At 38.3% G+C, this 13,093-nt stretch overlaps 1 protein-coding gene across 1 annotated transcript; it reads left to right on the top strand.

The window, feature by feature from the left end:
* The first annotated feature begins 7,491 nt into the window (after positions 1–7,491).
* LOC131426558 (vacuolar protein sorting-associated protein 16 homolog) lies at positions 7,492–10,652 on the top strand. Its single transcript, XM_058589393.1, has 6 exons — positions 7,492–7,675; positions 7,893–8,088; positions 8,158–9,233; positions 9,286–9,434; positions 9,490–10,034; positions 10,098–10,652. Exons 1-6 carry the CDS (start codon positions 7,617–7,619, stop codon positions 10,569–10,571), a joined length of 2,499 nt encoding a protein of 832 aa, XP_058445376.1. The 5' UTR covers positions 7,492–7,616; the 3' UTR covers positions 10,572–10,652.
* The last annotated feature ends 2,441 nt before the right edge of the window (positions 10,653–13,093 follow it).

Here is a 13,093-nt window from a genome sequence, read left to right as displayed (position 1 = left end):
ATGATTTCAAAATACTACATCTGATAAAATATCCAGAAAATGCATGTTGAATATATTCGCCAAATGATGTCACACCAACCGCTTCTTAAATGTTCCGTTAAAACCTTCTCCCACAGGCGCTCAACAATCGGAAACGTGATTCCACTGAGGACTAAGGGAGAAATTCTTGATTACATTTACATTGATTCGTACACAATACACTACTTGAAGACTTTCTCATGCATTTGTCCAATCATCACGAGTTTGGTCTTCCCACCTCGCAATCTACCATGGTGAGACCCAATCAATCTTCCAAGTTACAAGGATCGCTGTCAACATACTGACCTGGATCCGCTGTCTGGTTCGTAGACACGATTGTAAATCTCTGATTTCATCGCAGATTTGATACAATCACGTATTGACTGCTCTGATCTCCTACGATTCGCAGTCTTCGTTCTGATCCATTTTTATGCATTCCCATTACCAGAAGTTATTAGCCTTTGATATACCATTTGGATATTGAGAATCTGCTGGTATGAAAGATGAGGAGGTTTTAGACCTTTTGGGAGAAGGAGATTATAAAATGTTCAGCTGTTTCATATAAATAAATAATACCGTTCCCGGGCGAATTACTGCTACCGTTTTTTTCTTTCGAATCGTTATTGGCGCTCAGCAGTAAGCTCAAATACTGGAATCCGCCAACCAGAGCTAATAAAAGTAATTTTCTTGGACTCAAAATGTTCGAAAATGACGCACAATAAATGTCATTCCCAGCTCCGATTGCGAATAAGATTTATGTTCAGTCAACGACAAAAGCGGAATAGAAGTTTCAAATTCCATACTGTGGAGTATCGATATTCAACCGAAGCTTCGAGAATCGGAAATGACAGAAAACGATATCCAATGATTTTTACCTGGTGGTGCTTGAATCTATAGTAGTTTTGGTTTCCGAAGAGTTTTTGGAGTTCAATTATTTTGGTTTATCATATTTTAGACACTCTTTATAGTTAAAAACTTTACAAATTTTGCATTATGTCGAAGAAAGAATGAGAATTAAAATTCGACTGAAACGAAAATGAGGCTGTTGGTTTGCTCAACCATCGACCACCTGGATATCGTGGTATGTAAAATAGTGCTTCTATTAACGACACTCTTCCTGTCTTCGATGCATCTAATAGCCAGTCCGATCCACCTCTCGTTTCGATTTTCAGTCCGTTGTAAAGGGTGATTTTTTAAGAGCTTGAGAACTTTTTTAAACAATAAAACGCATAAAATTTGCAAAATCTCATCGGTTCTTTATTTTAAACGTTAGATTGGTACATGACATTTACTTTTTGAAGATAATTTCATTTAAATGTTGACCGCGGCTGCGTCTTAGGTGGTCCATTCGGAAAATCCGCTTTTTTATCGACAAATTTTGTTCAGCGATGAGGCTCATTTCTGGTTGAATGGCTACGTAAATAAGCAAAATTGCCGCATTAGGATTGAAGAGCAACCAGAAGCCGTTCAAGAACTGCCCATGCATCCCGAAAAATGCACTGTTTGGTGTGGTTTGTACGCTGGTGGAATCATTGGACCGTATTTTTTCAAAGATGCTGTTGGACGCAACGTTACAGTGAATGGCGATCGCTATCGTTCGATGCTAACAAACTTTTTGTTGCCAAAAATGGAAGAACTGAACTTGGTTGACATGTGGTTTCAACAAGATGGCGCTACATGCCACACAGCTCGCGATTCTATGGCCATTTTGAGGGAAAACTTCGGAGAACAATTCATCTCAAGAAATGGACCGGTAAGTTGGCCACCAAGATCATGCGATTTGACGCCTTTAGACTATTTTTTGTGGGGCTACGTCAAGTCTAAAGTCTACAGAAATAAGCCAGTAACTATTCCAGCTTTGGAAGACAACATTTCCGAAGAAATTCGGGCTATTCCGGCCGAAATGCTCGAAAAAGTTGCCCAAAATTGGACTTTCCGAATGGACCACCTAAGACGCAGCCGCGGTCAACATTTAAATGAAATTATCTTCAAAAAGTAAATGTCATGTACCAATCTAACGTTTAAAATAAAGAACCGATGAGATTTTGCAAATTTTATGCGTTTTATTGTTTAAAAAAGTTCTCAAGCTCTTAAAAAATCACCCTTTATGTTTCCATAATCACTGAAATATTAAGCATTCGATCACGGAGTAGAAATTGACATGTTGAAACAACAATATTTGTATTTTGTATTATGTGTAAGTCAGTTGCGTGTCTAGAGGTCTAGGGCGTATTCATGCTTCAACCAATTCGTATTCTATTCTTGGGCGCTTAATAAGTTTGTAGGCCAACCATGAACTGTTCCATAAAGCCATAGTGTAGCTTGTTCAAACAGCACCTCATAGTGATAGTCAATCATTATAATATAAATTAAACATTTATACCTATTTTTACTTTTTTCTTTCCACATTAATTTGTTTTAAGACTAAGTTGAATTTTTTGTATTAATACGGTGCAGTTAGTAAAATTACTAGTTGTTAGTAGAGTGCCTAAAACGAGAGTGACGACATCTCATCCATGCATGCTTATTAAATGCTACTTTTTTTCCACAAAATCAACTTTCTGTTTTCCTCAATTTTTATACTAAATAAAAAAATTCGATTCCTTGTTCGTTTCTACATAACAATCAATCTTGAAAAATATGGGACTCTTTTGGAACCAAAGCAGCTGAAACGCTAAAGAAACCCATATATTGGAGAAGCCAAGTGAAAGAAAAACTAACAGAAAAGATGAATTTTTGGAAAAAGATACGCTCAGAGACAGGACTCGAACCTGCGTTCTTATGCATTCCGTGCATACGCGCTACCATTTCGCCACTCTGATCTTGTTTTAGCCACTGCAAAACTCGAAACAGACACAGTAGCAACGTACATCGAACATGGTCTACATCCTGGCCGTCTCACCCGACCGATATCTCACATCCAAACATCTTCTCTGTTCATCAAACACTAGTCCTCTCGCTTTATACCTATTTCTCCGATCAAGCATTGAGTAGGAGAGTGTATTTATAATCGCTTGTCACCTTCTTAATGGTGCCAGTCGCTGGCTGGACATCGTCATGGCGGCTTTACGTCAAACTAAAAATTAATAAATCGTTAAAAACAATTGCGGTTCGATTTTCCGTAACAATCTGCTTCTGGTAGGAAAGGGCAGACAATCAATACAACCTTCATAGGGGTCTGTCACTGACGATGTCCAGCCAGCGACTGGCACCATTAAGAAGGTGACAAGCGATTATAAATACACTCTCCTACTCAATGCTTGATCGGAGAAATAGGTATAAAGCGAGAGGACTAGTGTTTGATGAACAGAGAAGATGTTTGGATGTGAGATATCGGTCGGGTGAGACGGCCAGGATGTAGACCATGTTCGATGTACGTTGCTACTGTGTCTGTTTCGAGTTTTGCAGTGGCTAAAACAAGATCAGAGTGGCGAAATGGTAGCGCGTATGCACGGAATGCATAAGAACGCAGGTTCGAGTCCTGTCTCTGAGCGTATCTTTTTCCAAAAATTCATCTTTTCTGTTAGTTTTTCTTTCACTTGGCTTCTCCAATATATATTTCCGCTCAGTCATTGCAAAAACTGAACGTAGTCATGGCGGCTTTACGTCAAACTAAAAATTAATAAATCGCTAAAGAAACGCCATAATCACACCAACAGCATTTGAAATTTGCGTTCAGTGCGAGTTGTTCTTTCACAGTTTTCACAATGCCTACTGCGGTATGTTATTTTCTTTTCTTATTACTGTTTACCGCGACTGCAATGTCGTTTTCGTTTGAGAAAACTGAAACTAACGGGGGTTTAGGCAGACCTGATATAAAAACCAGGCTCGAAACTGACTCGATTTTCAGTTCCACAACGTGGGTACTAGGTTCGAAACTAGCTTCAAACCAACGGTTTGACAACAGTTACGGTGGAAACTGGGTTAGGTTTGACATCAAGCGAAAACGGCATAAACATGCCCAACTAACCAAAAGTTCGGATAAAAGGGACTGATTTGGCTTAAGCAGCTCTCAAAGGTAATCAATAGAATTCTAAGCAGCCCATTTTTTAAGTAATTATGCACATTTGAAAGTTCGCGCGACGCAGCGGAACGAACTTCTAAGCTGCTTCTAGAATACATTGTTCAGCTTCTATGCAGCGAGAAAGTTCACGCGAAACTTGTTCTGTACTTCGAACTGTCAAAAATTGCCACGTGTTTTCTTAAGCAGCTAGAAAGTTCACGCGGAACTTGATCTGTACTTTCAAGTTCTCAAAAGTTCCGCGTGTACTTTTAAGCAGCAAGAAAGTGGACTTTTTAAGTAATTGTGGAACTTCTGGTTGCTTGGGTGAAGAACGAACCAACATAGCAAATACTAGTGATCCTATAACTAGAGTTCAGCGGAGACAGTGTTATGATTCCAATTGAAATGTCAAAAGCGGTTCCAATCTGCATATTTACAATTGCCTTGTTGCTCGTGGTTCACCATCAGTGGGGAGTATTGATACCAAATAGTGATTATATGATATTTGAACGAAAAGTGAAATGCACAAATGCTGTATGCTTTTATTTCACCGAATTTAGAGAAAAAAACATTTGGATACACTTCTTTTTTTACTACAAGTGTGATAGTTCACAAGCAAACACACTCGCACATTGAAAAAGTCACTCACACACAAATAGAATTTTTGTTATGTATATCACGTTGCCGGATCTACGATTTTTCTCTCCGCTGATCTCTGGTTTTTGGACCACTAGGAAACACATGAACATTTCAAGTTATTACCTATAAGTACAGAGATTTGACATCCAAGCTAGCACAAACTTGTTTTAATGCTGTTCGCAGCATACACGTTAAATCACCAAGAGCCTATGAACGATTGCTGTATTGCTCAAAGCGCCTCTATAGGCGAATTGCTACTTGGTGATCACTTTGCCAAACAACAGTTTCTTACACACATTGAAATCTCTACATGGATATCTGTTCTCTGTGCTATAAGTCACAAAATAAATTAGGTTGCTGGTAGGATCTAACACTTTTGAAAAATCATTTATTTTTTCTTTGTATTTTCTTGTAGTAAAACATTTCAAGAATGTTTTGTCAAATAATCAATGGAATGTTTTATAATAATAAAATACAAAGAGAAAAGAAATGTTATACTCTACGCGCTCAAAATAAAAATGAATAGGTTTTCCGATTTTGTAGACAAACATTTTTTCGAAAGCAAGTTTTAAAAGTCCCTATCATTTGAAAACAACTCCTTTTTTCGAATTCTGCACACTTTTTCTTCTGGTTTTTTAACCAAACCCAAACGTTTTCCTTTTTATTTTTATTGTTATTTTACAGGTTTTACAGCTACAGAATGATGGATTTTTTCGTGAAAAATCGTAGTTTTAAGTTTTTAGATAAAACTAACATTTTTCACGAAACCAACAAAAATTTAAAAAATAAATCACGATTTCTAAGAAAATACTTCTTCACTGACTTATTTATCAATAGTTTTCCACGAATGTATTACAAAATTTTGTTCGGATAATACTTTTTATTGAGCAAAAATATTTGATTGATTTCCCCTCCCCCAAAATGAAATTTGATTTCTTTAAAAGTGAATTGATTCACTCAACTAACCACTTTGAAAAGAGAATTTTTGGACATAAATAAAGTTTTCAAGCTCAACAGTTGTCTACTCATTTATAGTTCTATAGATAACATAACATTATAAAGATGAACATATTCTTATGCTATCAATAACTTTTTCACTCACATAAAAAAACTAGCAATATTCATTATTTTGAATTATGTTTTTAGCCACAAGGAATCGGCAAGCTTTTCATTGATTTGCCTTATGAATTTAACCGATTTATGTTTAAGGAGTTTCATATCTTTTTCATAAGATACCATTATGAAATTTCATGATTGAGTTTATTTAATGACTATAAGAAATCTCGGTTGATTTTTCATTAGGACGTATAAGCAAGTGACAGTTTCTCTTTAATCACTCTCTCTTTCGATTATTGTTATGTGATTAAAAAGATTTTCTTTGATATCACTATTCTGTTTGAAAGTCAGAAGTTTCGGGTATCATTTCATGCAAAAAGTTTAGTGATAAACGTGGAAATCGCTTGGTAATTAATAGAAGAGAAAGTAAAAAAAGAGAGAATGTCACTTGCCTATACGCCGACGACACGACCAGGCACTCCGAAGAAAAACTGACAAGGAAATTGTCCGTTAACGATTCACCGCCAGTTACCGCAAATATAGCGACCCCTTGATAATGATGAAAATAATTTTCTCGAGCAACACTGTTTAAGTTTTCCAGGATCTAGTTACCAAGGATCCCCAGAGTAAATAAACAAACAATTTCTAAACGCAAAAAATACGAGAAAGCATTTTTCACAGATTTCGTTAAAATATAGCTTAACTTTCCAGTTTATGCAATTCAAATGGTAACCAGTCAACATGTTCTAGTTTCAGGCGTCTCAAAGACGGGAGTTGCAAATGGTTTCGTAAGAAACACAATTCATGGTCAAGCATTAAAAATAATGCATTTATCGTGAGTTTTGAAATGTTCTGACGATTACGATGTAGGATACGGTTACAAGAATCAAACAATGAAAAAGTAGGTAGTAGCTCAATTTGTTTCAAGTTGTCAAACAATCTAGTTTATAATTCTTGTTGATTTTTTCATTAAATGGCCTTAACAATAAGTAACAATTTCTTTTGTTTGCTGTCTTTTATTTCAATTACTCATCCATTTCCATGTTTTGTATCATCGTACGTAGGATGCCCGATCATTTAGACTACTAAGTACATGCCGTACTTAAAAGTTTCCTTCACGAGCAAAACCTCAGCTAATGTTCCCAGTTTGACTACGTTAACGCACAAAATCTGCTTCATTTGCCCGTTCTACTCGATAATCAGCTGGCGTGACTCGTGATCGATCACGACATTTCGAGTGAGGCATTTCCGCATATAGTTTTTTTTTGGTTTTCTCGGCAAACGAGATAAGACTAAGCACTATGTACATCTTGTCGAACAGTTGCTCTATGCTCTACAGTTTCTGCTTTTTGGGGGGTGCTAAATGAAGCCAAGTGCCAAGCAGATCCTAGGGATAATGTAACCAACCGTCCGTATTTCTTCCGGCTCGCAGAAACCTCAAAATTCGTTTTGAGATTATTTATATAGCATATTTCAAATAAACAACATACGTAGCCATGGTTCTGGTAATTGTTATTAAAAATCAACAGTTTTCGATTTTTATTGCCAGTTTCAATAATTTTTCAATCAATTTCGTTTTGACATTACCAGTTACTGAGGGGTAGTTAAATTTACGATACAGTTTAGATAGACGAGTGGCAGGTCGTGTCGTCGTATACGCCCTATTGAAAAATTAACCGAGAAATACAGATGACGGATGCTATAATGTTTTTTCTCAGTGTATAACCGCAAACTTTTACTTTTACCATCCTGGCAACTCTGAACAACTACATTTGGACAGTCTGTTGTTTTGTTTTTACAGGTCTTGCATCGACCGATAATTTCAATTTCTATAATACGATTTTTCACGGTTTCTTACAATTTCTGGCATAGGTTCAACAGTGAAACCGTTGCTGGTAAAATGTCTCTGCTATGTAACACCGGTGATTGGTACACGCTGGGTCATGGTAACTCGTACAGGTAGGAACTAAAATATTGTTCTGAGTGATTAGTAATAGAACAGCAAAAGTTTTTTAAGGGAATCATTCTCCTGTAGTAAAATGTAGTTCAAAGATTGCGGAAAAACTTTTTCTTGAAATCAATTTTTGTTACAATGAGACCCACCTCGATTCCACGGGTTGATTGGGAAATATATTTCTTGATCCCTTTGATCATTTAGATAATTTCTCGCTCCCAGGAAAATCGACCTGTACACAATGGATTGGCCGGCCAGCATCAATCTGGAACAGATGGCGGTACATGCGGCTTCCTATGGGGGTCCCATCGCGCTGGTTAAGGACTTTAAGCAGTTCATTAAACTAACCGGCACAGGAACGACAAAACCGATGGTTCGCATTTTCAATTGCGCCGGAAAACTGATCTCGTCCATCACCGTAAGTTACGTCCCCGATTCGAGCCTGAATCAATGACTTAGTTTGACTTTGTTCGCTCGCATTTTCCAGTGGGACAACGGTAACCTGGTCTGTATGGGTTGGTCCGATGCGGAAGAATTCCTGTGCGTGCAGGATGACGGGTTCGTGTGGATCTACGACATGTTCGGTAACTTTCAGCACAAGTTCAGCATGGGCAAAGACGTAACTGAGGTGATCGATGCGAAGATTTTTGCCTCAAGCTCGGGAACGGGAGTGGCGGTGATTACGGCTAGTTATAAAATTTACATCGTAAACAGTATCAAAGATCCGAAATCTCGCCCACTGTCGGAATTATTGACCATACCCAGAGATCTAACGTGTTGGGAATTGGTGTCGCAGGAACGTAATACGTGCTGTCTGCTCGCTAGGGACACCGAAATAATGTTGGCTCGTCATGGAGATAGTGCTCCCATGACCCATATCATTACTATGAAAGCTGAGTTTTCTAGCATCGTGGCAATAGCCGTTTCCTTCAATCATCGCCATCTAGCGATCTACACCAATACCGGCATGCTTTGGCTTGGGTCTTCGGATTTAAAGTCAAAGTACTGTGAGTTTTCTACTGGACGCAGTGAACGACCACAGCAAATTATGTGGTGTTGTGACCCTGACGGACAAGCCGTCGTCGTTAGTTATCCTTCGATGGTTCTGGTTGTGGGAACGACTGGCGATTCCAACATCTACACCTACGATTCCCCGACCGTACTGATTCAGGAAATGGATTCGGTTCGAATTCTTACCAACTCGTACCACGAATTGATTCAGAGAGTTCCTAGATGTACGAGTAACATCTTCGGAATCAACATATCCGAACCTGCGAGCTTCCTGTTCGAGGCACATCGGAAGTTTCAAGAACGGAGTCATCAATCCGACGAGTACCTGTGCTTGATTCAGAACCGCTTGAAGGCTGCAGTCGCTGAGTGTGTGGAAGCTGCCGGTCAGGAGTTTGATCCGCACACACAGAAAAGCTTGATTCGTGCGGCTTACTTCGGAAAAGGTTTCCTGCCCGGCTTCAGTCCCGATAATTATATCGATATGTGTCGAATTTTGCGAGTGCTGAATGCTCTCCGGGATCGCAACGTTGGAATGCCGCTGACTCTCAGACAGTAAGATCTGTGTATCAACTATTGAAAAATAATTGGTTTGATTGCTTCCCAGATTCAACTATCTTCAACCACTGGTCATTCTGGATCGGTTGATCTTCCGTAAGCATTATGCGCTGGCAATTCAAATTGCGAAACACCTGAAATTGCCGGAGTCTCGCATTTTAGAGCACTGGGCGTATCATAAAATTGTACACGATAAAAGTAATTACCCAGTAGTATCAGCTTTCGAAAGACCGATTGAATTATTCCTTTTCAGATGAAGACGAGGTTGCCCGCAAAATTTCGGAGAAATTTCTGTCGCATCAAACACTCGAACGAATTTCATTCGCCAACGTTGCCAAAAAAGCCCAACAGGTTGGGAAGACAAAGCTGGCAATCACACTGCTGGAGTTGGAACCGAGAAAAGGTCTTCGGGTGCCGCTACTGCTTAAGCTCGGTGCCAACGAAAAGGCCCTAGTGGCTGCGACCCAGTCGGGCGATACGGATCTGATCTACATGGTGATTCTGGAAATGAAAAGTACTACGGCTCTAGCAACCTTCCAGATGATCATCAGACGCTTCCCACTGGCTCAAAATCTGTACAAAAAGTACTGCCAAGCGAACAGTTTATCGACACTGAAGGACATTTACTCACAGGAAGATGACTTCCAGTCACAAGCGGAGCTAGCTTTACGCGAGGCGATTGAGATCAATAACGTGGAGGTTTCCATCCCGGATATCAGTGGAAACTACAAGAAGGCTAGCAAAACTTTGGAAACGGAAGCTTGCGATGAGACCAAGAAACTTATGAAACATCAGAAGGTAGGTAAAATTGAATTCACGCGTCATCAATTCATCAGTTGTGTTCCCTCATTCTACCTCTAGGATATCGATCAGAAACATCAGAAACGACTTTACGGAAAGCCACTTCACACGACGATTCGACAACTGCTGATCCTGGGTGACATCAAAGGCGCCGAACGGTTGAAGAGTGAGTTCCGGGTGCCAGATCGGCGCTACTGGTGGCTTCGAATTCAGGTTCTCGCCCAGCAGTTCCAGTGGGATGAACTGGAGAAGTTTGCCAAAGCAAAGAAAAGTCCCATCGGTTACGAACCGTTCGTTGAGGTGTGCCTCGGTCAGAGCCGACCGGATGAAGCGAAAAAGTATCTGCCACGGTGCAGTGAGGAGAACAAGTTCAAATGGTATTTGCGAGCTGGATTGCACGTCCAGGCCGCTATGATTGCGTACGAACAGAAGGACATCGATAGTTTGCTGAAAATTTACGACTACTGTTCCAACGATTCGGCACTGACGGCCAAGGTCGAAGCTCTGATCGGGCAGCTGTCGTCGAAGAAGTGAACCGATGTGGTTAGGGAAATGAATTTGTTATGCAAATGCAATAAGAATCATATTTAGACCATTAAAATTATATACATTCAATTGTTGGTATTTTATTCAAAACCTCATTCCGATGTCTTTGCGGTCAGAGATGGAGATTTGGAAAAATATACATTTCCAGTATGGCATAAGGCTTGATCGCGACAAAATCTGGACACCCCCAAATACGCATATATCTCTGGAAATACTCCATCAAGGCGTGAAATATTTCGTAAACTGATGAACGTATGTCTGTTCATTGTGTAAAATCAATTTTACGCGGTACCACAAGCTTTTAGATCGAAGAAGGCGTCGAAAAAAGAGCGATTGCGTTAAGCAATGAAATTCCAGATCGGTCACTAAGAAAACTAGCAAAAATGCTTGGTTTTCCTGCCAGCACTGTCCATAACTTTCCTAAATCTTTCGATACACGTTTTACAACAGCCAGGAAAAGCTGAGAGCGGAACAAAAATGAATCTCAGGAATCATATGTAATAAAAATGTCTCCAGCTTTCATGCCTACTTCCAAGCACCGGTAATGTATGAAATCGTTTAGGGTGAAAACTGTACCGAACCGTACTGATAAACAGAATGCGACGGCTAAAATCCGAGCTCACAAGTTCTATCACGAATATTTGATGAAGCTTTCCTGCGTGGTGATGGAAGATAACACTTATGTGCTTTATGACTTTGAACAGCTTTCCGGAATGTCTTTTTGCCTTTCTCATATAGAAAGGTTATGCAATCACTGTGAAAACCGACTTTTGAACCGAGGCCTGGAGGGCCGAGTGTCATATACCAATCGACTCAGTTCGTCGAGTACGCAAAATGTTTGTGTGTGTGTGTGTGTGTGTGTGTGTGTGTGTGTGTGTGTGTGTGTGTGTGTGTGTGTATGTGTGTATGTAACGTTTTTTGCACTAACTTTTTTCGGAGATGGCTGAACCGATTTTCACAAACTTAGGTTCAAATGAAAGGTCCTGTGGTGCCATACGTAATTCCTGAATTTCATGCGGATCCGACTTCCGGATCCGGAAATATAGGGTAAAGTGGGTTAAAAATTGTATACCATCACTGAAAATTAGGAAAAATTTTCTAAATCGACCTCAAATGTTTTCCAATTGATAGTTTTTATCAGTAGACGGTCAAACAAACCGATTTTGGTTATTCTTTTAAGAATCGAAGAAAATGATTTTGAAGAATACCACAGTATTATATATGATAGTATGATTGATATGAGAAAGGCATCATTACACCACTAGGTGGATTAAAACAGGTTTTGATAATGCCATCAAACGGAATGGCGTAGAGAAGCATTTCAGTACGAATAAAAGGTCAAATAAATTAAATAAAAAATATTTGGTTTGGCAGGCAATATGCAGCTATGACCAAAGACTCATCATTACGGGAACGGTAAACAATGAAATATACCATGACTAAAGAAGCGATTGTTACTAGCTATTCTGGCCCAATTTAACATATTGTCACTACACCAACGATGGTTACAAAGCGAGGGGAGTCCATGTTACACCAAATGAGGTGAATGACCGGAGTTGCGAGCTATCAAGCGGTATGGGCTTTCGTGAAGAGACAACTCTCTCATTACAAACAACATGCTACAACTATAGAACAATTTCGAAAATCTTGGGCAAAGGTAGCTAAATCGGTTGCAGAGAAGTCTACACAGGCCCTAATGACTGGAATGAACTCAAAAGCTCGAGATTTCTTCATGCAGTCTAATCAAGTAACTGTAATTAGTGTTTGCAATGACTGAGCGGAATTATATATTAGAGAAGCCAAGTGAAAGAAAAACTAACAGAAAAGATGAATTTTTTGAAAAAGATACGCTCAGAGACAGGACTCGAACCTGCGTTCTTATGCATTCCATAGTAGCAACGTACATCGAACATGGTCTACATGTCTACATACATGTGTTTGATGGACAGATAAGATGTTTGGATGTAAGGTATCGGTCGTGTGACGGCCAGGATGTAGACCATGTTCGATGTACGTTGCTACTATGTCTGTTTCAAGTTTCAGAGTGGCGAAATGGTAGCTCGTATATTTCCGCTCAGTCATTGCAAAAACTGAACCTAGTCATGGCGGCTTTACGTCAAACTAAAATTAATAAATCGTTAAAAACTGTAATTAGTTTTAAAATGACTAAAAATTCACTATTAAATGGGCATTAGAATCACAAAAGTGTATAAATATATATATATATATATATATATATATATATATATATATATATATATATATATATATATATATATATATATATATATATATATATATATATATATATATATATATATATATATATATATATATATATATATATATATATATATATATATATATATATATATATATATATATATATATATATATATATATATATATATATATATATATATATATATATATATATATATATATATATATATATATATATATATATATATATATATATATATATATATATATATATATATATATATATA

This window comes from Malaya genurostris, chromosome 1 (assembly GCF_030247185.1).
Source record: "Malaya genurostris strain Urasoe2022 chromosome 1, Malgen_1.1, whole genome shotgun sequence".
Taxonomy (NCBI): Eukaryota; Metazoa; Arthropoda; class Insecta; order Diptera; family Culicidae; genus Malaya; species Malaya genurostris.
The sequence above is the reverse complement of the archived record's forward strand: the minus strand, read 5'-3'. Positions and strand labels throughout refer to the sequence as shown.

Excerpts from the sequence above, each read along its gene's own strand:
- LOC131426558 (XM_058589393.1), top strand. The coding sequence starts at position 7,617 with ATGTCTCTGCTATGTAACACCGGTGATTGGTACACGCTGGGTCATGGT. Across the intron at positions 9,234-9,285 it reads ATGCCGCTGACTCTCAGACA|ATTCAACTATCTTCAACCAC; the intron begins GTAAGATCTGTG and ends ATTGCTTCCCAG. Across the intron at positions 9,435-9,489 it reads TAAAATTGTACACGATAAAA|ATGAAGACGAGGTTGCCCGC; the intron begins GTAATTACCCAG and ends ATTCCTTTTCAG.